At 42.4% G+C, this 24,085-nt stretch overlaps 1 protein-coding gene across 1 annotated transcript in view; it reads right to left on the minus strand.

The window, feature by feature from the left end:
• Positions 1-11,802: 11,802 nt before the first annotated feature.
• Positions 11,803-24,085, minus strand: part of fam135b (family with sequence similarity 135 member B) — a gene marked incomplete at both ends in the record, with an annotated part of 29,841 nt that continues 17,558 nt past the window's right edge. The window contains 13 exons of the mRNA XM_079231694.1: positions 11,803-12,008; positions 12,761-12,874; positions 13,418-13,528; positions 13,683-13,834; positions 14,774-14,871; positions 14,989-15,080; positions 15,323-15,489; positions 16,917-18,882; positions 18,968-19,122; positions 19,199-19,272; positions 20,417-20,572; positions 21,292-21,341; positions 22,621-22,780. Coding sequence (XP_079087820.1) covers positions 11,803-12,008; positions 12,761-12,874; positions 13,418-13,528; positions 13,683-13,834; positions 14,774-14,871; positions 14,989-15,080; positions 15,323-15,489; positions 16,917-18,882; positions 18,968-19,122; positions 19,199-19,272; positions 20,417-20,572; positions 21,292-21,341; positions 22,621-22,780 — 3,501 coding nt within the window. The remainder of the gene's footprint in view (positions 12,009-12,760; positions 12,875-13,417; positions 13,529-13,682; positions 13,835-14,773; positions 14,872-14,988; positions 15,081-15,322; positions 15,490-16,916; positions 18,883-18,967; positions 19,123-19,198; positions 19,273-20,416; positions 20,573-21,291; positions 21,342-22,620; positions 22,781-24,085) is intronic.

The following is a 24,085-nucleotide window of genomic DNA, read 5'->3' on the forward strand; positions in this document are numbered from 1 at the left end:
TGAATTTGGGATATTCGTGCAGAAAGATGGTCATAGTGCAGATGGAGGTGTCTGATTAATTGTTCATCAGAGTGACGGCCAGTGGAAAGACAAACGTATTTCATTCGGACAGCGCTCCTAGCTGTACCTACACAAATGAATGGGCTGTAATGTGTAGATACCTCACAACATCCATTCTATTGTAATCCACGTAATTATGAACCGGAAAGTATAAAGACAGCAAAAGTCCAAACAGCGCGGTGGATGTTCGAAAACAAAAAACGTCAGCCAGATGATGACCTCTGTTTATGCTCTGTGTGAAACTAGTCATCAACATTGATTTATTTGCCGGGTAACTTCTAAACTAAAGTAACTCCACTTCCGTCAACCCAAACTCTCACCTCATACGTTAGTTATGGAACGGGTGTACTTATTTTGCGTGACAAATGTACTTATTTGAACCCAAATCCAGATGTTTTCCTAAACCCAACTAAGTACCTTTTGTTATCTAAGCAAGTAAACCTACAAACTAAGTTAACCTACCTTGGAATTTTATTTTGAAAAGCTCATGCATGTTAAATTTGATGCCGATCAAAGTTGACACTAGAAGGAAACCTAGAGCGTCACAGTTCTGACCACAGGGACACTGACCGAGCCTCGGTATGGCAGGTTGGGACTGAGAATGCTATGTCAAGTTAAGTTCACACATGTTCTGCTTCCACAGAAGACACAGGTTGAGACTCCAGCGAGGAACACAAGTTAACAGGAATGCATCTGGAGGACAAATGTCGGGCGAGAGGAATAATCTGATTCTGCCTCGGTGGAGCTGTGTGATGTTCAGAGGAGGATCACAGCGCCCCCTGACATCTAAAGACGTGCGGTTGATTCCCGAGAGTCCTACTAGCATTGCTCCAGATCGGGAGACAGATCCAGATGGGGGGAGCTGGGAAGTTGGATTTGGATGCATTTCAGAAAAGCACACCATATGCACTTGTCACAGAGTGGATAATCCCGAGATATGCAGGATCAAGGTTAATCTGTCGTTAAAAATGAAATGGATTCAGAACATATCAAGACACAATATCTCTCGCTCAGCATGTTTGGGATTTCGCCAATGCAGCACATTTCGTAGAAGGACGAAAGTCATGATGACTTACTTGAGAGTCCACTCATAAAGCCCCTATGGATATATTTCCCCGCGTAGTACATTCTCTCTTTCACCTTTCTGTCATCGCCTTTCTTTTGCATGAGAGAGTGGACCTTTGCAAGGATCATCTATCATTACATGGGATTACCATTTCTTTGCATGCTGGGATCTCTTGGGATTACAGGGAGATTAGTTCATATTTCTTTCTTTTTTTAAAACCCCCCGTGCCAGATGATGCTTTTATCTTTTCCATCCAGCAGTTTTGGGTAAGATGCTGAATCTCCACCATCCTGAATGCTTCTCAGATAATTCGTTTCAGCATCCTCAGCAAGAGCCAAAAACCTCTGATCTGTGTGCATCTTTTTCTCATTCCAATGATTTCAGAATACTCCCAGCTTCTTTTACGAGACCAAATATATACCATATATCATTATCTTTATTTATTTTTAAATAAATTAATCCAAACAACCTTCTAAATTCCCCCAAGACGTGACTGCTGTGGCTTGTTGTGTGTCCCTCAGGCTTTGAATAAAACACACTGTGTGAGAAACAACACATCGTTAGCAATGCGGCGAGCTATGACGGGCAAATGTCAAGGTCATGTTCTGATGACTTTGACATTATGGAATCGACACATTACATGGAATAAGGAGGATGGTTATGCATGACAATCATGTCACCCAAAAAAAGCTTCTGAAGCGAAACTAAAATGGAAACAAAATGAGATAATATAGCATATGCTTCTTTAAGCAATGTAAAACATTAATATCACTATTTGCATTCTCCCACAGAGCGAGAATAAAGACTGCAGGGAGGGCCAAGCCAGGCTCCGTGTGAAATGAAAAACCACATATTAACATCATTAAAGGGTGAAGAACATATACTATATTATTATGAGAATGAGACCTAGGTAAAACTAAATAATTAAAAAACCTTGTTCATGTGTTTTTTTTATGGAAGCCCATTTCCGCCGGTAAAATAAAAAAATGATGAGAAAAAGAAAAGTCATAATATCTCATAATTTTGACTTTCTATCTAATATTTTTGACTTTTTATCTCATAATGTGTTTATTTTACTGGTGGAAATGGGCTTCATAGTTTGTTCCTTGTGTTCAAATTCTAAAATCCGAACTGACTACAACGCTTTGTACGGTCAATGCACCCAGCTGTTGTTTGTCAAGAAATGGTTAGTTCTGTTTATATTCATGCATACAAATTATTAAAAAAACACACACCCCATATTCCTTAAGTGAGCTTTAGAAGTGTTGGTCGGCATACTCTTTTCACTTCTAGTTTTGAACATGAAATGTTAATTAATTGGCTAGCTAACTTTAGCTAACTGTTAATAAACCAACTTCATGTTGCTTAGTTCCCATTTTAAATAAGCCTCATCTGCAGAGCTCTTGGTAACTCCGATGGAGCTTTAAAGAATGAACTCACCTTTGTCTGTTGTCAATGTTTAATTGATTAGCCCGCATGTCAGCTGTTTGCCAACATTTGGGAAGTGAGTGTATGGCTTTTGAGTCGTGTGTGTGTGTGAGTGGGTCAAGTCCAATCACAGTGGGATCGGACAATAACGTTAATCTTCATGTTAACATTTTATATCCAGAGTAGCTTCATCTGTATTTTCCAGTGACGGTCAATTTGAGTCTTCATCAGCAGTCAGGTGAAAGACATGTGAAAATCTGCAGGGAAGTCTATAGTTGCAGTTTCGGCCGTGCTAGCAGGACACGGAGCAGAATTTAAAGTGTGTCTTCGTGAATCGATGATTGCCAAAAGAAAAGCACCTCTGTTTGACGTTACTATGAGGCTAAACTTGGCAGTAGCACTTTGGGTTAAATACCAAGTAAGTTGCGTGTCTCGTGTTTTTGCATTTTGGATTTTGGTGAGGCGAGCTGTTTCCCCCTGACTCAATGCACGACGATGAGACTGGCATCAACCTTCTCATCTTCTAGAAATAAGGCAAATAAGCACATTTCCCAAAATGCTGAAGCATTTCTTTGAAACTGTTCAACACAGCATCAACCATATCCTTTCCCTTCCCCTCTCTCCCTCTCTCTCTCTCTCTCTCTCTGCCTCTTAGCGTCTCTCTGTCTTGACAGCCTGTCATCCCCCACACATATATCTGGTTTCAGGATTCACTGACCTACAGTTACAGCGCACCCCAACAGAGAAATGATATGGATGTGGCCGGTGAAGTGTGTTCACCATCGATGCTCCCAAATTGGTGGGTATTGTCTGAATCACTTTTTGGAAGTCGGCTTGTTATTATTAATAAAAGGTTTGGTCACCTTGAGGAAAAGCTGAAAGCAAAAGTTCACTTCACGGACTCTCACTGGCTTCTGAATGGATTCGATGGGAGTTTTTATTTTTATTTCGTGGCCTAGTTCTCTCATTTTGGAGAAGTTTTTCCTTGTTCTGTAACTACTTACTGGAGCGATAAAGAGGCATCCGGACACGTCACTGCCAGTGAGGACGCTACAGTAAATGCTAAATGCTTCATGGATCGATATATATCGTTACCTATTGCTCTTCACTGCTCTCGGTGTCTCGCACTGCTCTGCTCATTAGACACGTGTCTGACCTCTGGGCTCACATCAGCGCCCTCGCAGCCGATGGAGATGCCTTGAGCCTGCTTTTAGCACGCCGACACGTTCCTCTGAAGCTCCCCAATCAGCTCCCCAATCAGCTCGACAAGTGCAAAAATCTACCGACACACACATTGCAATCAGACAATCCGTCACAATTTAAAGGGCATTGTGCGAATGTTTTTCACACAATACTGACAAACTTATATTACAGATGGCTAAATTACAAAATGGCTTCATTGCTGAACCGTTTGATAGCTGCAGCCATAACAGGTGAAAACAGAGAGTAGTAGCCCCATCTGCTGGTGAGACTCCTCATATCAGAAAATAGCCATGGCTAATGAAGAAATAATCATAATATATATGTCCTAATATTGCAGTATACTGTATATGACCTCACAAATGGAGGACGCCACCATCTGTTGCTCATTTAAAAGGACGAGTCTGACTGATTCGTCCCTCCTGAAAGTATACCTCTCTGTGAAGAAGGCACGGATAAATGTCCGGTTGGAGACTACATACTAAGTTTGGAGGAGACGTTTTTCTGAGAAGATCTCAACCCAATAGTAATAAGTGATTTTCTTTTTGTATTTAAAGAAGATGGAAGTCCGCTCTGAAACACATCTGGTTCAAAACAGCTGGAGTGATTTGTTGTGTTTAAGTAAAAGTAGAAGTAGTTTCATTCTGAGTACACAGCCTGTACACACATGTGTAACATGTCTGAGAGAACGGTGATGTCACCAGTGATCAGAACACTTCTACAAACTGGGCATGTGGAGTTTGAACGACGTGGACGTTAACCAGTCGGGGAAGATACAACATGATGACGTTATCGAGATGCATTACCTGCAGTGTAGAATCTGCTGTTTTTTTTGTTTTTATTCGACCCATAAGGACTAAATGTCAGAGATTCTCGGCCGGCGCTGTGCTGGTTTTGACCGTTCTTTCGAAACCATCCTACCTGAGTGTCACCACCATATAATGCCCAATCCGCCGATCCGTCACTTTGGTGGTCCAGACTAAAATGTACCAATAACTATTCAGAATGGCGTGCCACCATAGTTTGATCAATGAATCCTAATGATTGTGGTGTGAGGGTCACATTTGAGAGGAATATTGGATTTTTTCCTATTGGATCGAATGAATTTTGGTGCAAACATTCATGTTCCCCGCAGGAAGAATAGTGATGAGTTTGTTGATGATTTTATTCTCCATCTAATGTCATCATTAATTCAATGAATTAATCAAATAAAATCAATGCAATCTTGTTGTTTATTGTGAAGCAGTTGGAATAACGGTAATACATGATGGGCTCAAACTGTGGCTATTTAAAACGGTTAACATTCTCCATCTACAGACAACATCACAGCCAACGCTCCTTAGCATCATGACAGGTTTAAGTTTCCAGTCTGAAAACACTTTCTTTGAAATACATAACGATATTCAAATGACAAGACAGAATACATAATATTCAGATAATGAGTTGAGAAAGCCCAAAAAACAGTGAGACGGATTTACAGCCCTGCCACCCCGATTATTGTCCCTTTGTGTTATGGAGCAGCATCTTACATTAGGAAAAGAGTCTTCACTGTCTGCTGGTCGTAATAATGAACTGCAATTGAAGCCTACTTTGTGCTCGGTAGCCATTGTTCTCAGTCAGAACAACGTTTCAAAGAAGAAGAAAAAATGTGAACAAACTGCACAAACACGATGGTGGAGGGAGATCTGTGGCGGTGTGTTTATCTTTGTAGCATCCTTTGCTCTTCCGGATGAAAAAAAACCAAAAACATCATCAAGACAGAAAGACACCGTTTCAAACAGTAATGAAAGTCCAGTTCTGCTTTATTTGTGTCGCTTTATCTTCCTGATTCTTTAGGTGTGAAATTAGCGTCATGGGAGAAAATGCGAGCGTGTGAGATCGCATTACCTCCCAGCGCCGACAGTTTCATGCAGCAATAATTACTCCCACTGGCGGCTTGCTTATTGACGACGCCTGCCCAAAGTATCACTCTGGGACTAATGGTTTCCCCCCCCCCCTTTCAAAAGGCAAACAATGGAATGAACACCGCTTCAATCAACCCTGGATTGATGGATTTAATGACAAAATCATTTTCCCTCCACTTTATGGGCGCCGAGGAGCGACACATGCAGAATAAGATCGGCCTCGGAGGGGACGAGGCGTCGGCGCGAGAGTCGAGCTGTAAACAAAGAGCGCCGCTTTTATTTGCTGTGATTTCATTTCATCTGATGATAAGTGAATGTGACCGACCAATTGCCGTTAACTCGCAGCAAATGAAATGCATTACTATGTGCGAGCGCGATTCCCTCATCCGTTTTCACCGACGGAGCGATGTCTTTAGGGGTCGGGGTGGAAAAATGAGCTCTATTGATTTCAGGGAGGAAAGAGAAAAAGGGAGGGGAGGGGTTCCAACTAGCCTCTGTTGGATCATGAGTTCAACATGCAGTGACAAATGGACGTCGGAATGAGAAAGAACACCCTGGAATCAAATTGAATATGGATTGTTGCGGCCTAGATTTATAGCCTCGGGGTATCCCCAAACCTGGAAGTCATAAATTGATGCAGTTGAAATGGGGCGCCGGCAGAGGGGATTGCTGCTATGATTCGTTTACGGCGCGTGTCATCGACGGACGATACAAACGGGGAGTCATTGTTGTCCCACAACAGGGCTCGTTAATAGAATATACACAGACGGAAGTTAAAGGCTGTGACAAATCTGCCCCTGTGGACCACCGGGGCTCAGTGAGGCAGGAAACAGCCCCGGATGGCACACGGCACAAGGCACCACTCGTGAATCTGTTGGTCTTTTCGGGAGAATTTGGTACCAGTTTGTGGTGTGATGGAGCTGATCAAATGTGAGTTATTACATAGTATATTGGTGCAGAATTGATTAATACAATATACTAAAAGGTATTAGAACAGAACATGAAACTGTCGATTTATATTGTGCTTTTTTATTTTCACTGGACAGTGTTAGTATCCATCATTTAGTTGCCTGTGTTTTCCAAAACCTGATAATTCTTATTTCTCAGTGTCATCAGACACTGTCCAGCTGCCGGAAATACTCAGAAGAGCAATAAATGTGTATTATTCCGCAACTGAAAATAGTTCCCAATAACTCCTGTTTGAGTAACATTTACTAAAAACTACAGTTGTCGGCTGTATGAGGAACTTACTGAACCTTTTTAATGAAAGTATATATTTGTTGATACAGATTTAAGTCTTCATTAAGAACCAGTGAGCCACAGACAGTCTGGGGAAGTTGGACAGTGTTTAGAGACCGACTAGTACATTGTTAGTGATGGTTTTTTATACATAAGAAAGTTCCATAAAACAAAACACTTGGATGCAACATACCTTCGTATTCTAGAACGTATTTGTCCAAACAAAGGATAATTCTGTTTTTCTTTCACAACCTGAGATCTATTTTTGTAGTTTCGGGCAACACAACCCATTGATTATGATAACATCTTATCTCCTCGCTGCCACACTGCTAGATGATGCTTGCCAACTCAATCCAGTAGGGCTCCACAATCAGATGATCAGACAACGTATTGAAACCAAGTTTGGAAATAAATGGAAGTGAATGCACCAACATCCTAACAGTTGTAGCATTATAAAAACAGACTATATTTGAGAATTGCATGGATTTTAACATCACTAGGCCTTTTGTCCATTGAAAAAACAAATCCTCTCCACAGTGAAGACAATATCCCTGTCAGGGTGGCAAAGGGTTGCACACAAAAAAAGCCTTGCCAACCCAGTTGAACGATCTAATTTATGATTCATAGCCTTTTATATCAAAAACGTTGTGGCTGGTCGGAAATTTGCAAAAGTCTGATGTCCAAATGTAATGGAAAGCAGCAGGAGATTGCTCCCCGCCCCCCAGACTCCACAGGGAGAGAGGCTTTAGGCCCACTATGAGTCCCCGGCTGCAGAGGACGCCGGGCAGCAGGTCCACTTTCCATAAAGCCTCTCCCTGTCCCGGCCGCACACAATGCATGAGATATATGGTACACTTCCACGGGTAAAAATACAGAAGGGTCGCAGATAGATAGCAGCGTTTCTTTTCGTTGAAGTGTTTTGTTCAGTGGTCTTAACTCGTGTTTGATTGTGTGAGGATGAATCAAACCTCACGAGACACTAAACACTGCTAATGAGTGTCTCCGTATTGAAGCTTTCTCTAAAATCGCTGGTTCTCCAGACACACTTTTTTAGATCTACTCAACATGCAAGAGAACCCGGTTTGAACAAACACTCCAAGCTCCAAACAGAAAGCCATTCAGCAACGTAGGGACAGGTCATTCTGAGAGGTTACAATGTAACACAGTAGATTTACTAGCATCTAATTTAATGACCTGTTATGGCCACAATAATGTAATGTTTCTTTCTCAAACAAATGTGATTTTTTTGTATATATACATATATATATATGATCCAGTCTCGATGAAGTTCCTTAGTTTCTCGATGAAATGTCAAATTTTTTGCAAGTGCAATAATCCATATTTGATGTCTGTTACAATGTAAAAGGTTAAACCTCACATCGTAAAAGGAGAGAGGGAAATGTCATAATTGATACTGATATTGAATACTGACCAATATTAGAACATTTTAATAAAAGCTGGCTAAATCAACAGAAAGAGTGAATAAGATAATTATGCAAAAGGAAAATGTTTATTGTAACATCATATCTGTTTACAATAATACTATGCTATATATATATATATTTGTATTTATATTTTTACATAGAACACAAGCTACTAAGGAATACATACAGTACAGTCAGCAACATAGAAAAATATCAGAGTAGTATTGGCACAGATGTAGTATTTACTGTACTTTACATGTTATACATTCAGCAAAAGAAGTGCAGAATGAAAGAAACACATGATCCTCACAGTGAAGGTAAACGCTTCTGACACTCAGTTCAAACACATGAAAGATGTTCTAGCAACGAGCAGACAATGATGGCATGTCTCCTTTCACTCACACACACACACACACACACTGAACATGAACAGGACTCTCAGTAAAGGGTAATCAAATACGAAAAAGGTTCAAGTCAGCTAGTTTTGAAGGTTGACAGCACTTGCAAAGATCTATTGGATTCATGAATCACCTCTGGATTCACTCTCAGTAACGGCAGCAGCATAAATGTACAGTTAACGCTCTCCGACACACATTTTGTAATACAAAATAAAATAAAAAAAACATTTTTTTTTTAGTGGCATTCAGCTAAATGTAGATACAATTCCTTTTGATCTAATACCCGGCCTTCGAGTGAAACCTTCTACGCACAGCCATCCATCTCGTGAAACAATTTCAAACCTGTATTTGCCCTTGAAGGGACCAATCTCAATACCACAAACACTTCTTTTTTTTCTTCCCCTTCCATCGATTCCCGGCTGACCCCTTTGGGTAAACACGCGCGGCCCTAAACGCAAACAAGCTAAAGCCTCATCCATATACAGTATGCGTTCGTCTTCTAGGGGGGAGGTTGAGGGATGATGCATGATGCATGGTGGCGCCCACGGATCGCTTACGCAGCTTTGCTTAGTGGCTTTTTGAGAGCAATCTCTGCGTCCTGAAGGAGCCAATTTGATTAGAGTCAATCACGGTGACACGCTGCTTACCGTGCAGCAACGGCCTCCCGGAACAAAAAGAAAAAGAGCACTTTGAGAAGTCACCTTTTGTACTCTTTGAAGACGCTACAATGCTTGAGTGGCTGAGACGGACAGGATGCGACCTTCAGAGCTAAAGAAGCATGTCTGAACTGAATAAGCACATGAAACATTGCTGTTTAGACTTTTTAAAGCTAGTGGAGGTTGAGTCAAGGTTGTCAATAAAGTGCACTTGCCATCAAACCAGTGCAAAAGGTTAAATATAGCTCTCTGTATATACATAACTACATATGCAGCAGGTGCGCTACCATCGCTGGATATGAGAGTCTGTGGCAGCGCGATGATGACAGTTTTCTAATGTCTAAATGTAAACATCATTTGATGGACAGCTCAGTGATTAGGGAAACAGTCCTCACCCAGTTTGCTGGAAAACCACGTCTCTGGCGTCACGCTCGAGTGTGACAGCAAATGTTGTGGAGAGAAATAATCACACATTTGTTTGATAGCTGATGAGATGATCAAGATATGGCATCGGATGTGTCTCAGGAACACGAGACGGTGTCTGCTACGACGCAGCCTCCCTGCTTTCATCATGCATCATGTTGAAAGTTGGCTTATAGGACATGACAGTGCGTGAGGGAGAACCTTGACAGTGGGTCTGTACTACGCACAGGGATCCAGTTTTCAAGAAAACAAAGGCAATGACACCCTGATTTAAGCCTTTTTTTTACAATAATGAGAGCCTCGTAAAATCCATCCTTGCGTAGGCAAATTTAATCTTGAATTTTAAAAGGCTCATTAAGAAAGAGATGGTCATTACACCATAATATTGTACCGTATAGTCATGGATAATTATTTTTTTTTTCTTCACATTATGTGCAGTACATTTGCTGTTAATTATATTAGTAAGTAATTTTCTGAAACAAAATGGAAATGTTCTGAAACAAAATGGAAATCATATTACTTAAATATCTTATACTGGTATTTGCATCAATACTGTAAGAAAATTGACCGTTTGCTAAACCCCTCCCCTGAATAGCCATTGTAACTAAGCACAATAAGACTGTCAAGCTTTGTGTTTTTTCTACACATTTTTACACCCTTTCTACCCTTTCTACGTTAGCTTACCACCTCCAGTGGTAAGCTAACCACTGGAGGCTAAAACTAGCGTACGCGCTGTGAAGCTCAATGTCATCAGAGTTTAGGCCAACGTTAGACGTTGAAAGAGAACACTCCAGCAACGTAAGTCTGTTTGTTTTTAACCTTAAGGTCACAATACGGATTGAAAATACAAACATGTATTGAATATGTTAGAGTAAAATTACAGTCTGGTCCTACATTTTCCTGCAATTGAGTGTCAGCCTGAAACGGTCTGTTTAACCAACTCATGTAGCTAACATTAGCTATCTAGCTATAGCTATTATAACCTAGCAGAGAGGAATGAGTCCTGCTTTTGTTTGCTTTCGTCAACGACTCATTGCTTCAAAAATGACTATGAATTTTTTTTTGTAATCTGCCGTAGTCTAATCTGGTAAATTTGACAGGAGGAGGGCGGGACTTGGCAAATGCTCAATTCTAGAATTTACTCAATCAACCCTTCAATCAATTAGTGCAAACAATTAACTTAGAAGTGACGGCTAACACAGCAGCTAGAGCCATTGGGCGTCAAAGATACTGTATTGCTCACTTCAGGATCAATGAGTTAGATCAAACTGATGTATAGCTGTGTGAAAAAGCAGATATCCACGACACTGAATTATTGGGGTTACATGGAGTAACACTTCTGCCTCCATTGTATACTTTCATTTGATAGATTTGATGATAACAACACACAACACATCACATTTAGATGTACTACTTACACTGTAGATACATACGCAGCTAAAAAATAAATAATTGTAAACAATATATTAATTTTCGTAGAAAGGAACAGATTTGTACAACAAAATACTTCATGTACATTCAAGGGGATAAATGCTGCCCAGCTATTGCCTCGGCTCCAAGTACATTTTAAGACTCTTTTACGATCATAGGTGTAACCCTTAAGGAAGAATTCAATCAACCAGCCTTAAACCAACTATAAAGGGAAAGTAGTTAAATGCCTTTGACAACAATTAGCATCTGTTAGCTTTTGGCTGACGCTGGTTATTAATAAGGCCATAAAAACATCTACAATTAATCCTGTGATGGATGTCAGATGTTTTGTTTTGCATGGCTACACGTTGAACTCAGCCTTCTGAGTTAGTATTTCAGTCACAATACACTGGTCTTTTTTTATAACAGCTGCTAACAATCCTAACAAAGGGGCTATACAGGCCTTGCCACTTGGATACCAGGGATTATATACATTTAAGATACTGTACAAAAGGAAAGTAGGGCCGTATCCTCCAAATCAGCTCCATCAGCCACTGAGTGGTTCTGTCCTGTAAGCCTTCAGTACGAGCACCTTTACTTGAAGTAGTTGAGCCCCGCCACTAGGAAGAACTTCTCCAGGAAGAGCTCAGAGTCCAAGACAGCGATGTGGGCCGCGCGGCCAATCAAGGTGTTGGCTGTGTTGGGCAGAGCGTGGAACACATTCTGGCGGATCAGCCGGCACTCTTTCGCCTCCACAAGAGGCTGCAGAAGGTTGTTGATCATCTCAGTGTAAACGGGCCCTTCAGAGCAAGAAGTAGGAAAGATACGGTTAGTCCTACTTTTGCATCCAAATCCCCTGCTTCCAATCTTTAAGCTAGGCTAAGCTAACCAGCTGCTGGGAGTGGTTTATATAAACCTTGGAAAACATGTGTCGTTTGTTTTCAGAAGGTCATAAAGAAGTTTGGTGTATTCAACCGTCTTTATGGCTGTAGTAAAGAAGTATTGCGAAGGTGCACTTTAAGCCTACAATTGATGCATGCTAATATTAGCTAGCGTTAGCCACCATAAACTACTGGTCATACCAGACCGAAGAGGTGTGTAGCAGCAATTCAACTTAATTCCATTTATTTGCATAGAGCAACATCACACATTTGCCTCAGAGGGCTTTACAATCTGTCCTGCATTCAACATCCTGTGTCAGAACAGGAGAAAGTCCCCCAAAAAACCTTTAAAGAGGTTTTTAAAGAGGCTTTTAAAGGAAGGAATCTTAGGTTGAGCAGCAGAGGGATCCCTCACCAATAGATGATGCAAAACCAATGAGGGTATCCAATTGTGCAAAGGTGCGTTTTATGAATTATTAATTTAACTTGAATTTGAAAGGACTTCTTTTTTCTTCTTTCAAAAATGACAGTATCACTTTAAATAATACCAGTCAGTTCCACAGAGTGATGTTCACAGATACAACGGGAAAGTATTTGTGCTCTATATCCTCAGATATTATAAGAGAGAAAAATGGCGAGAATCCAGTTGCATTAATACATGCACCTCTAACCTGTGGTCCTGTCTTTAAGAGCAGTTTTGCACATCTCTATTCTGGCAGAGTGGAAAGGAACATATCGGTCCTGCGGAGACGCGACCAACACCACGTTCTTGAAGAACTGGAGCCCTGAAACACAAAACAAGCGAGTAAATGAGAGCGCAGTGTGTGTCTGTGTGTATGTGTGTTAGAGAGAGAGAGAGAGAGAGAGGAAAGAGTGTATTGGTTGTAAAACGCAAAGTACAATCACAAACTACAATGACAGGCTTGATGCGATAAAACTGTGTTTTTTCTCAAGTTCTCCTGTCAGTGTGCTTTTAAGAGAGTGCGCTGGTGGGTTTCCAATGACAGGGTTTGGATCATTTTGTCAGCCTGCCACAGCTCTGGAGGGGTAAAATAGTGTTTTCAGGCTTATCTTCTTCAAGCCTGTGTGACAAACGACTGCTTTGTTCCACTCAAACAGTGGGGAGGCCTTTCACAGGTCTCTCGCAGCTCGCTGGCAGGGGTTTGAGTGTTAGCGAGCTGACACGTACAGGAATTTGACAAAAAAGACAAGATGACAACAGTACCATGAATATTTCAATAGACTGTCTTTCAAGTAGCAGCCTGTAAAGCGAGACAGTCAACACACAGTGTGTCTGTGTTTCAAATCCGTCCGCTTTCCGACGGTACCTTGTTTCTGACTCAGGAGATACAGGAAGGTTTTCCGTGGATCAACGTGGTCTCTGAAGGTGAGCTGCAGCAAGGATCCCGATTTCTTCAGCTTCTGCATTAACCACAGACCTAAGGAGAACACACACACACACACACACACACACACACTGACTGCTTTTTCATCCCGCTGCATAAAAGCAGAATGGATAATAAAAGATGCTGCTGAGGAGCACAAAACAGCAACATTTTCTCTGGCCATTTTTTTTTCCCGCGGTGGCCTCACCTGTGCTGACCAGCGTGCTGTTGTTGTACAGCGTTCCCAAGTGTGGACCTGACAGCGAGAGGAAAGTGTGCAGTTTGGGCAAATAGCAGCGGAAGCGGGGCCTCGTCAGCACCGAGCGGATGATGATGTTCCCCAGAGAGTGGCCGATGAAGCTGTTGGTCGAAGACAAACAACTTTCAGGGAGATAAACTTGCAACTTGAGTGGGTGGCTGGAAAAAAAAACAGTGCCTCCAACACTGCTGACCTCTGACACTGTGCGATATCTTATTATAGTCGATTCTGTATGGAGAAACTCCTTCCAGCTGAGGCTATTTGTAGATTTAAGCTACAACTTTGGTAATTACAGAAAATTCATTAACTTGTTTAAACATTCTCAGAGGCAATGACAACTTAATGATACTGACATAGAGGACGTGCCACGTAAATGAATCGTCTTCCCAGTAGATTCATGAAGCTATATGTCTGTCACTTAGTTTAATTACGGTACTGTTACAGCTTTACCCAAAATCCCTCATCGCCATGTGGGCTCCTTCTCATCTATCTCCCACCAAACTAAATATAGAAGTAATGTGGAAAGAACCAGATGCTGTTGTGGCAGTCGATTGCTTTTGTCTTTGATACTTTCCCTCTAGAGAATAAATACACAAAAAAGAAAGTGAACAAACTCTGAGAGAAACTCGAACAAAAAAATAATAATTGCCACACTGAGGGCAATTAGGCGGGAAGATGAATAGCTTAAATTTATGGGAAAAAGGCAACGCACAGCTGCATAAGGGAGTACAGTCTATCATGGGAAAGTCAGGAACTTATTGGCACTGTATGATAAGAGCCTTTCATCCATTCTGTGCTACTTATCCATTTTGGACTCGTACAGTCAATATATTACCCTGAAACTGTGATCTACACGAGTAAAGACACTCCAAGTATCAATGTGCAGTCTCTGCTGCCACCTACTGGCTAAACAGAATGCTGCTTAAGTTGATGATCACCCCCGGCTCCCAACTCTGCCTCAAATGGTCAATGAAAATCAATCAAAAGGGTGAGTTGTCAGTAATGTGCGCGTTGCACTGCATTAAAGTTGAGCGACTGACCTTATCCGGCCGATGGTGAGATTGTACAGCTGGATATGCTGAATGATCTCATCCAGCAACCTGTCCGTCATGGTGTCGAAATCTGCAAACGTGTCGGTCTGCGGGGAAACGGAACGGAAAAGCTCGGTCGTCAGCGCTCTGCAAAGTGCCTTAAAGCACTTTCGTAAAAAATGTGACTGTACATTTTAACAAGTTGCTCCCGCCTACAGACGTACCTGATTCCTTTCAGACATGAGGAAGTCGAGTCTGGATCCCGGCAGGCCCAACTCAATAAACGTCTTCACCAGCCGAAGGTCTGCGCTGTTTCCTGGAAGCAAAGAGGAAATTATACTCACCGTTTTTTGGCCCATTAGTCATGTAGGTGACACCTGGAATTAGTATTCACAGACGATGTAGTGTGAAGGGATATGCAGGACACACTCTCAAGAGACTATATTATATTTACAATGCTAATAGGGTAACAGGATGTAAAGTATGTGTCCGCTATTATGTTCTTGCAGTGGAATTGGACAGCAGTGAACCAGAACCTTCGTCTGTATGAGGACTCACCATCAAGCCCGTGGACGCACACCACGAGGTGGATGCCGTCATCAAACTCCTCATCATCCTCTTCGGGGGGGAAGTAGGGCAGATCTGATGCCAGGAGAGGGAGGTCGCTGTAAAGGCTGGCCTGAAAGCGCAACTCTTTGAGCAGCTCGTCTTTGGCTTTGTAGAAACTGGAGAAAAAGGAAATGAGAAAAAAACAAGACATTGCTTTTTGGTATATTCGCAATAAATTGACAAATTTATGCCTTTCCTGAAATGTGCAAAGACAAGAAAACGCTGATCTCAGATGTTATTTTCTAGAGCAGTTTTTACAGGTATCACAGGTACGTTTTCTGCCTTTGGTCTAAAATATCATGGTCTTGCATTTTTGTATAACATCAGTTAACATTGCCCACTTCCGAGCAAATTATGACTTTCAAACAAAAGGCCCAAAGCTACTTACAAGTAGCTCCTCTAAGTTGTATTACCCTTTCATCTCGCCAGGTTACACATTTCAGCTGCGGAGGAGTCAAAACAAATCCGATTCCAGCTCCTGTACTTTCAGCTAATCGTGATGGATTTGCCTTCACCCTTTGATGTGATTTATTGCATCAGGAGGCATTTCACCTCGTCTTGACTTCCTCACTTCATATTTGCCCTCACTTCATTTTGTTATGCTAAGGCTTTCCAAGCATGAGCAACTGCCAGCTACCGCACCAGATGTCAACAGCCGTCTCCACATACCCATAACACCTTGTGTTTTGGCTTTGTTTCCAAGTAGTTGGTGTGGATTATGATCTCAATCCTACAAAGTTTTTCTTGGAAGGTGGCCTGCATTTGCTGATACATTATTTACCGATGTACACAAAAGTCAGAAAGGCATTATTCTCACCTGCCTGGAAACAAATAACTAACGCAGCATTAACGTCCAACTAAAAGTACAAGGTCCAGCCCTTTTTTAAGCCATTAATCTGAATAAAAATGTTTTTTTTGCAATTTTTTTGTTCATATTTTTGTATTATGGAAAATCCAAACAGTCCAAAATGCTCCTTTAGCTTCCAAATTATAAGTAGACGGACCAGTGGACGTGTTTGATTGGAAGCTAAGTGGACAAGTACACTTAATGTCAACAAATGAGAACCAGTAACTATAGTTTATTAAGCTAATAACTCAATTGATTTAAAACAAGATGTTGAAAGCGCTAGAATTATATATATTTTTGTTCTGTCTCGTCTGCTAACGTTAGCACTTTAATCCGAGCAGATGTCTGATCGGTTGCTTAGCAGCAAGTTCAGGTGCAACAAAAGATGTGTGTCTGTGCTTGTAGCTAAGCCGAGACATTAGCGAGGAAGCTAACGTGGGTTGCAGTTCAGGATGTGTGACTATTTGTTTTGTGGCGGGCGGCTCTTTGGTTATTAGTTGGCGTCACAGAGATATTGTTGTGCGTGTTCATGCACACACAAAAGGGAGACAAATACATGTCTTCACTTTTTTTCAGGGAGGCTTGTATGGGAAGCAGAAAATAAGATGCTATGCAATTTGAATTGGGGCTTAAAAACACATTTACAGCACATTTTGTCCTTCGCTAACGCTAAGATTAGCTCGAACGTAAACTCACTTTAGCATTCGTTCGTTGGTCTCCTCATCCACGTTCAAGGGATTGAGCGAAGACGAGGAGATGATACCAAAGGAGCCCAGTGGCTGATGGGTGATAGGTGAGGTAGCCTGGCGAGCAGACATTCCACTGATGGACGGAGAGTCTCTTAGCGCAGAAGAAAAGGGCAGGCAGGTCGGGGCACAGGACACTGACATGTTCACCACCTCCACCATCTTCTTATTCACGAAGGCCAGCCCTGAGTTGGGGATCTTAGAGGGCTTAGTCTGGCAGTCCAGAGGCTCTTTCTCACTGGCTGACATCCCATTGAGGTCAAGGGGTGATGCAATATCATTGGCAATCAGCCCTGTAAGATCACTCGGCCTCTGTGCGATGGTACTGCTGGGGAGGTCACTGGTGTGTTGAAGCCCTGGAGGTGATCGGGAGGGATCCAGACACTGCTGGTCCTCGACACTAAACAGTTCAGTCTGATGGAAACTTTGGCAATCATCTACAGTGTTCATTCTGTCCTGTGCTTCTGCACTTTTATGCACACATGGTTTGTTTCCACAGCTGCAGGGTACTGCTTCTGTTTCAACGAGATGCACATCCTCCTCTGAGGCGCTTACTCCACTGATGTGTGTTTGATGGTTCATATTCTCCCCCTGGCTGCCAATAACAGCGCTTTCCTTCACATGCTGGCTCTCCACAGACTCTTGTAAAAGCAGCACTTCAGACACACCACTTAACGCCGACTTGGTTCTGTCTGTCTTTGACAGGTTCTGTGGCGGGTTTGACCTTTCGGAGCTAATATTCTCATTGAGGAGACGGCCAAGATTTGTCGTTGAAGTCGGGTCTAACAAAGATGATTCGGGTTGCTCCGAATCCAGGTTGCTGTTCAAAGAAGAGCCGTAGATCTTCAATGAATCCTGGTGTTGCACTAAACTCTTAGTATCTGTTTCCTGGTTGACGAGCACATGGTCCCCCTCGGTGTCTTCTGGGCTGCTTATCTGTGGTGCCGAAACGGACTTTGTGAGTTTACTGAGCTGCCTCTGCTGCTGGTCCTCCTCGTATGGCAGGGAGCTAATAGAAGTGAGTGAGGCCTGTATGCCTCCACTGCCGTTGCTCTCCATCTGCAGGCCTTCCAGAGAGCTGCGGTGGACCGGGTGGCGACGCACTATTTGCTGTGGGATCTCCCGTTCGCTGGAGAAGTCTAGAGGAGGTCGGCCTCGCAATGCAGCCTCCAGGGGCCAGGCCACCGAGCTGGGCTCGCTCTCAATACCCGAGTCCGAAATAACTGAGGACGAGCGCTTCATGATCTTGGAGCCGGCCAGGCCTCCGCGGTGAGTCGCCTCTTTTCTGAGATCGCTGGGAAAAGGTATGACTGGATGTGCATAGGCAGTGATGAGAGGGAAATCCTCAATCTCATCATCCACGGAGTGATTTAATGGCATCGCAATATCGGACTCCTCTTCATTGTTTTCACTCTTTGTTGCATTGCTGTCATTTGGGGCATCAGAACGTACGATGGCGTTTTCCGCTGCATGATGAGCAGGAGACTCATCGCGGCTGTTATGAGAGTCAGTGAGCGGATTGTGGTTTGAGGAGAGAACAGGGACTGCTTCTTCTCTATATGGATCCACATCACAAGGCTTATCTGTGATGTACCTCCGGCCTGGATTACAGCTCTCCTCATCCCGGCCTTGTTTTTCCTCTGGTCCCTTCAAGTGCTCCGTCACTGCTCGAGAGGGTTCGGCAATGTCCTCGGTACGATCGAGGTTCTGGATACTTCTAATGTTGGTGCTGGTCTTACTCTGCTCTGCCATGAGTGAGACATATGTGGGTAGGTCCATGCAATCATCGCTGTCCAAAGGATCCTGCCCTATTGCTGGTGATCTGGCTCCCTGGCGGCTTTCAAAAATCCCATTGACAAGAGAGATGGCTGGATCTGAGTTGGCTGGATCAGTGGTCGGCACATGTGATGTCCACTCTGGAAAAACAAGGGCATTGCAGTAAACCTTTTGTGATTGGATGTAAAAGACAACATGTGTTCAGCCACTTTTTTTTTACATTACCTGTTTGAGGAGACTCCACATATCGGTCCTCAAAGATGATGGGCAAGCTGTTCCAGTCTCCGTCGATGTCCAGGCACTCAACAGGTAAAGGAGGCATCTTGGTCAGGTAGTCTGAGCCCCGCACGTCTGTAGCTATCTGGCTATGTCTGTTGATTCTGAATCAGCAGAATAATATCATCAATATCAAGACAACACTTCTCTCCGTTCATAGAACACAAGGCTGATACTCACAGTTCCTCTTGAAAAGTCAACGACATCTCTTTAGAGTGTTCGGTGAAGAAGTATGCCTCTGAGAACCGCCTGACCTGGTGTTCCCAGAAACAGACAAAACTGTTTTCATCAATCAGTTGCAATGAGTCAATCATTCAAGGTCTGCTCACAAAGAGAGAGAGATAGATATCACTGCTTCCAGTCTGTGACATGAGCTTGAACCAAACACCGTTCTCCTTCTCCAGCTTCAATTAGAAGTGCATCATCCTTGAAAGTCAGCCACCATGACGGGCACATCACCAGGAACACTATTTCTGGTGTATTTTCACCCCACAATAATTACAGAACAAGAGTTAATTGAAATCCAAGCTCCACTGGTGGGTGGAGGCATGACAGTATCCCCTCGGGGTAATCTAATAGCAAAGCAAACAAGTTCATTATTTTCAGACAACTGGGATGAAACAATGCCACATAAGAGGGCCGTTAGAGCTGCTCCACTGTGGAGCACATATTCATATTCAACAGCGACGATTGGACGGAAATTGCACTGGAAATCACATTAACTCGCTCAGTTGGGTTTAAGCTACCGTCTAGAATGGCGTCTTATTATCTTGCTAATTCCCTGTCCAGAGTTTGGCCAGTTAAACTCATGAATCTAACCTTTTCCTGGTCCAACATAGAGGTTTCTTCCTCATCACAGCTGATTTAATGTATATTTCTGAACTTCTTAGATCATCTCAGTGTGTTAACCTGTTGAGCCCTTTGTATCAGGAAAATCAAGAAAAAATCATGGTATAAATCTCTCCCTCCCAAAAAACAAACATGTTAGGTATCAAATTAAACATAAAAATCAGGGCTACAATAATATAAAATCCCGATGTACAACCTCTACCACAACTCAAACAATAAATAGGATTAGGGGTTAGGGTTATTAGGGTTAGGGTTAGGGCTTAAAGGGCTACGAGAGACTTGTATTCAATATCTTGTAAAACCTTTAAGAAAATTGGTCACGACTAAAATGTCAACGGTTATGAAACCATTTTGATTGTTCTGTCGTATTTTTTGTATTCTGGTGTGGGTTCTGAGGATGTACATGAATGGCTCAATGTAAAGATATCAGCACAGATCGTCATCGTTGCGCTCCGATATGGAGACCATCTGGCCTGCGGCTCGGAGAACACACAGGATATGCTGGCGTTTGAGCATTGCATAATGCCTTTGATGGAGTGCCACTCTCACCCTGAGTGTGTGGTGCTCCTGGGCCAGATAGGAGAGGATGTGGGGGTTGAGAACAGCGGCCTCCAGGAAGTGGGTCCACAGAGCGGCCAGCTGGGAACAGAGCTGGCTCACGTCCCTGCTGATCTGCTCCGCTACCCTCTCGTGGCCTTCCTGTAGCTGATGGGGAGAGAGAGAAAAAATAGATCCCTGTAATATCAAACTGAATCCGTCTTCATAAAATACAGCCTTCTATTCTCGGATCCTCGGTGTTCCTGCTGACATTTATATCCACCGACAATGTGCGTCTGCCTGACCTGCGTATCTTTGGATCATTGTAGGAAACTCATCAATCAACCAACTCATGCTGTTCTCTGTGAGAAAGGCTGGGTATAACAGCTGGGCCATCGTATCAGTCCACACATGCATGTCACAGTATATTCAGAGAGAAGTCATGACTGTTTAATGTCTCAGTGATCGCCTTCACGACTTAACACGACTTTAAGAATTTTAGTCACCAAATAAAATATTGTAATTATATCCATTGCCTTGAATTTATACCGTTGTCTAAGCTGAAATCCACTTTCTGACAGTATAGTAAAAAAAAAAAGCTAATCCAAAATTGTGTTGGTTTGCATTCCAACAAAAAATAATCATAATCCCTCAGCCCCAAACATCTAGACTCAGTCATTACTTTTGTCTGTGCATAGAATGAACTGTTTTGGTAAAGCAGGTAGGTGAACAATTGTGTTTTTTATACCCCTAAATATGAAATGACAACAAATAAACAAAAGCTTTATAGGAAACACAATTACAAAGAAATCACAACAATGTGAAAATAACAATAAAGACAGAATATTAACAGGGCAATGGCTCTCTAACATGTGGAATAGACTTACCTGTAACTCTGTTGTGAGCTGATTCAGAGTTTTGTCAACAGGCAGCACCTCTGTGGAAAGAAATCAGAATCAGAAACCGTTTATTGCCAGGAATGTTTGCACAAACGAGGAATTTTGCACAGTATGTACTGATTTCTGTTTTCATAACAGGAAGTCTGATTTTTTTATTTTGAAAATTGTTTCAATGTAAATAATGACTTCAGACTAAATTTAAAATATTCAACAACAACACACATTACATAATTAATTATATTTTGAGATTTAAGACTACAAATATAATATAGTGATTATGGATGAAATTAAACAAAATGAATTGTTAAATGTTAAAGTACAGTGAGTGTTTCCTTTTTCTGGTTCTCACAATTTTACTCCACTGATCCCAACTATATGATGCATTTATAAAATATGATGCACTATTTAACTACTCACCAATATATGAAATCATTAAAATCAGCTCCACAATTTGTCACGGGGCCTATTTTCTCCACTCCCAATGTATAACATTGTTCAGTCAATGCTCATCTGTTCAACACTTTTTGAGCCGTGAACTTGTGATGTTTAAGAGCGGCTCGTCCACTTTAGTCTGTCTGCTTGCACAGGTTTCCTGTAGGAGGACTTTAACTCCCTGACCTGCCTGACCCTTTAACAAGAAAGAGTGCAGTTCCCCTTTAAAAAGTCTTCGTGGGTAGTTTTTCCTGCTCTAATGTCTGTCAGTTCCAAACAAGGGAATGTTTTCTTCGTTTTGGGAACTCACTCATAATATTTCTGTTTTGTTTATGCTTTTAAAATGGCAAATATGATTAATATATTTTGTCAAAGTGCATTTGACTAATTGAGTCCAAATGAAGGGAGATTGATGCCACGTGGGGTTAAAGTGGCATTTATTCCAGAGATCAAACCTGATTGGCCACAGGAAGCAGAAGACAAGGGATAACAGGTTTTGAGAAGCCAGCAGACTGTTTGGATTGTTTTACTGTGTTTTGTGTACTGGAAGGGTTCTTCTCATTAATTGTCTGCAGACGACCCGAAGAGATAAACCTAATGAAGTGGTTCACGTGTCCCCGTTGCCGGTCAGTTGCCGGTCAGAATACATTTAGTTACTCTGGAAAAAAAAAATCTCCGCCTGCATGCTGGTTCATTCTCACCTTACACTACCAACATTCAAGTACATTTAAAATGTTGCTTAGTCAGTAGTATTAATGCAATATTTCATATTATGTGATACTACTCCGGATTTCCGAACTTTTAATTCCCATTAGACCTTACATTTTTTTCAGAATTTCAAGGCTAGAAATAATATTTTGAATAGTGAGCGTTGCATATGCTCACCTGAGTCGAGTGGCGTCTGCTGCAGCTGTGGGATTCCCTTCCTCAGTGCTGCGTGGTAGGTGTGCAGGCCCCTGTGTGCGACCAGCAGGAGGCGACACAGCCGCCGGTGCCACGTATGAGCTCTCTGCAGGCAGTTTTCACTGGGCAAATAAAAGCTCCCCTGCGGAGCAGGAGACACAGAGGAAATGTCAGATGCTATGTAGGTCAGTAGTCAACCGAAAACGCTCAGAAAACATCCCGCCTTAATAACAGACATGTACACATACTTGGCATTTATAGTTCAAGTATACAGCTGCAACGGTTACACGGGCTTGTCGCTGACCTTGTGATAAAAGGAGCGGGTTTCTGAATGGGAACGAATAAGATAATTACCTGGAAGATCAAATACGATGTCAGAGACAAATGGACCCTAAACACAGCGTGCTGCGAGCCGTAAAAGCAGATCAATAACCGCATGTGGCCTCGGGAGGATGCAACGCTTCCTCGTTATGACCTTTAAAAGAGTCCAGGAAGTTGACACAGAATTCAAGGCGCCAACTTGATGAATAAAATAAACAAATAGCCTAGTGGATACAAACTGACACGTGTGTGAAAACTGAAAATCAAATCAGTTGAGCTAAAACCATAGAATATATCATTCAACAATGCCATGAGGTACAAAGCTAAAGGAAAGGAAGCAGCTTGACAAGGAAAATGATCCAGTATAGTCCCCGCTGCTTTTTGAGAGCTGGCTAATTATGAGCTGTAATAAGGACCGTGTTTCCAGTAGATGGCTCTCTAACAGCGCCGTAGAAGTATTCAGTGAATTCCACCACTGCACTTTTCAATATGCGTGGAGTGTAACACTGGTCTAAATCACCATAAGGACCATAAGGTCTAATGGGCTGCCACCCAAACAGCTGTCTCTGCACACATTAGCCACCATCACATTGAGCCTCGCATGTGACCAGTGGCCGCCCTCGTCCACTGGTCCCCGGCCTGGTCTGCTCCAAGGCGACACATCCTCATGGCTGGGATGTTTCGGCAGCGCCAGTGCGGCTCAGAGCTTTGAAAGGCGTGTGATGCTTGAGTAAGATGGGGATGTGCTGCTATTTGCCCCTAGCGAGTAAAGTCTCCGGCCCTATCATCATACCTGGGTGCGCTCTGTAATTGCAGCAGTGCGGTATAGCAGAACCAGGAAGGAACATCTGTATGTTTACTTTCATAATTCTTCTTACCCTTTATAGAGGCCTGCCTGGATCAGTCTGCTGCGAGCGAGGGGTCGTGAAAAATAGCTATTTTTCAGTATGAACTAGTAATTATTCCAAAATCATAGTTTCTCCCTGCGCTGAAACTGTCTCGGATGTGCTTTAGTTGTGTGTCACCTGACATGAGAATTTCTGCTTTTGTTTTTCTGCTGTTGATGCAACTTTTCCACTCCATTGTATATAGGACAATATATACTTGACGGGATTTTTGTGAGTTT

Source organism: Taurulus bubalis, assembly GCF_910589615.1.
Source record: "Taurulus bubalis genome assembly, chromosome: 16".
NCBI classification, from domain to species: domain Eukaryota; kingdom Metazoa; phylum Chordata; class Actinopteri; order Perciformes; family Cottidae; genus Taurulus; species Taurulus bubalis.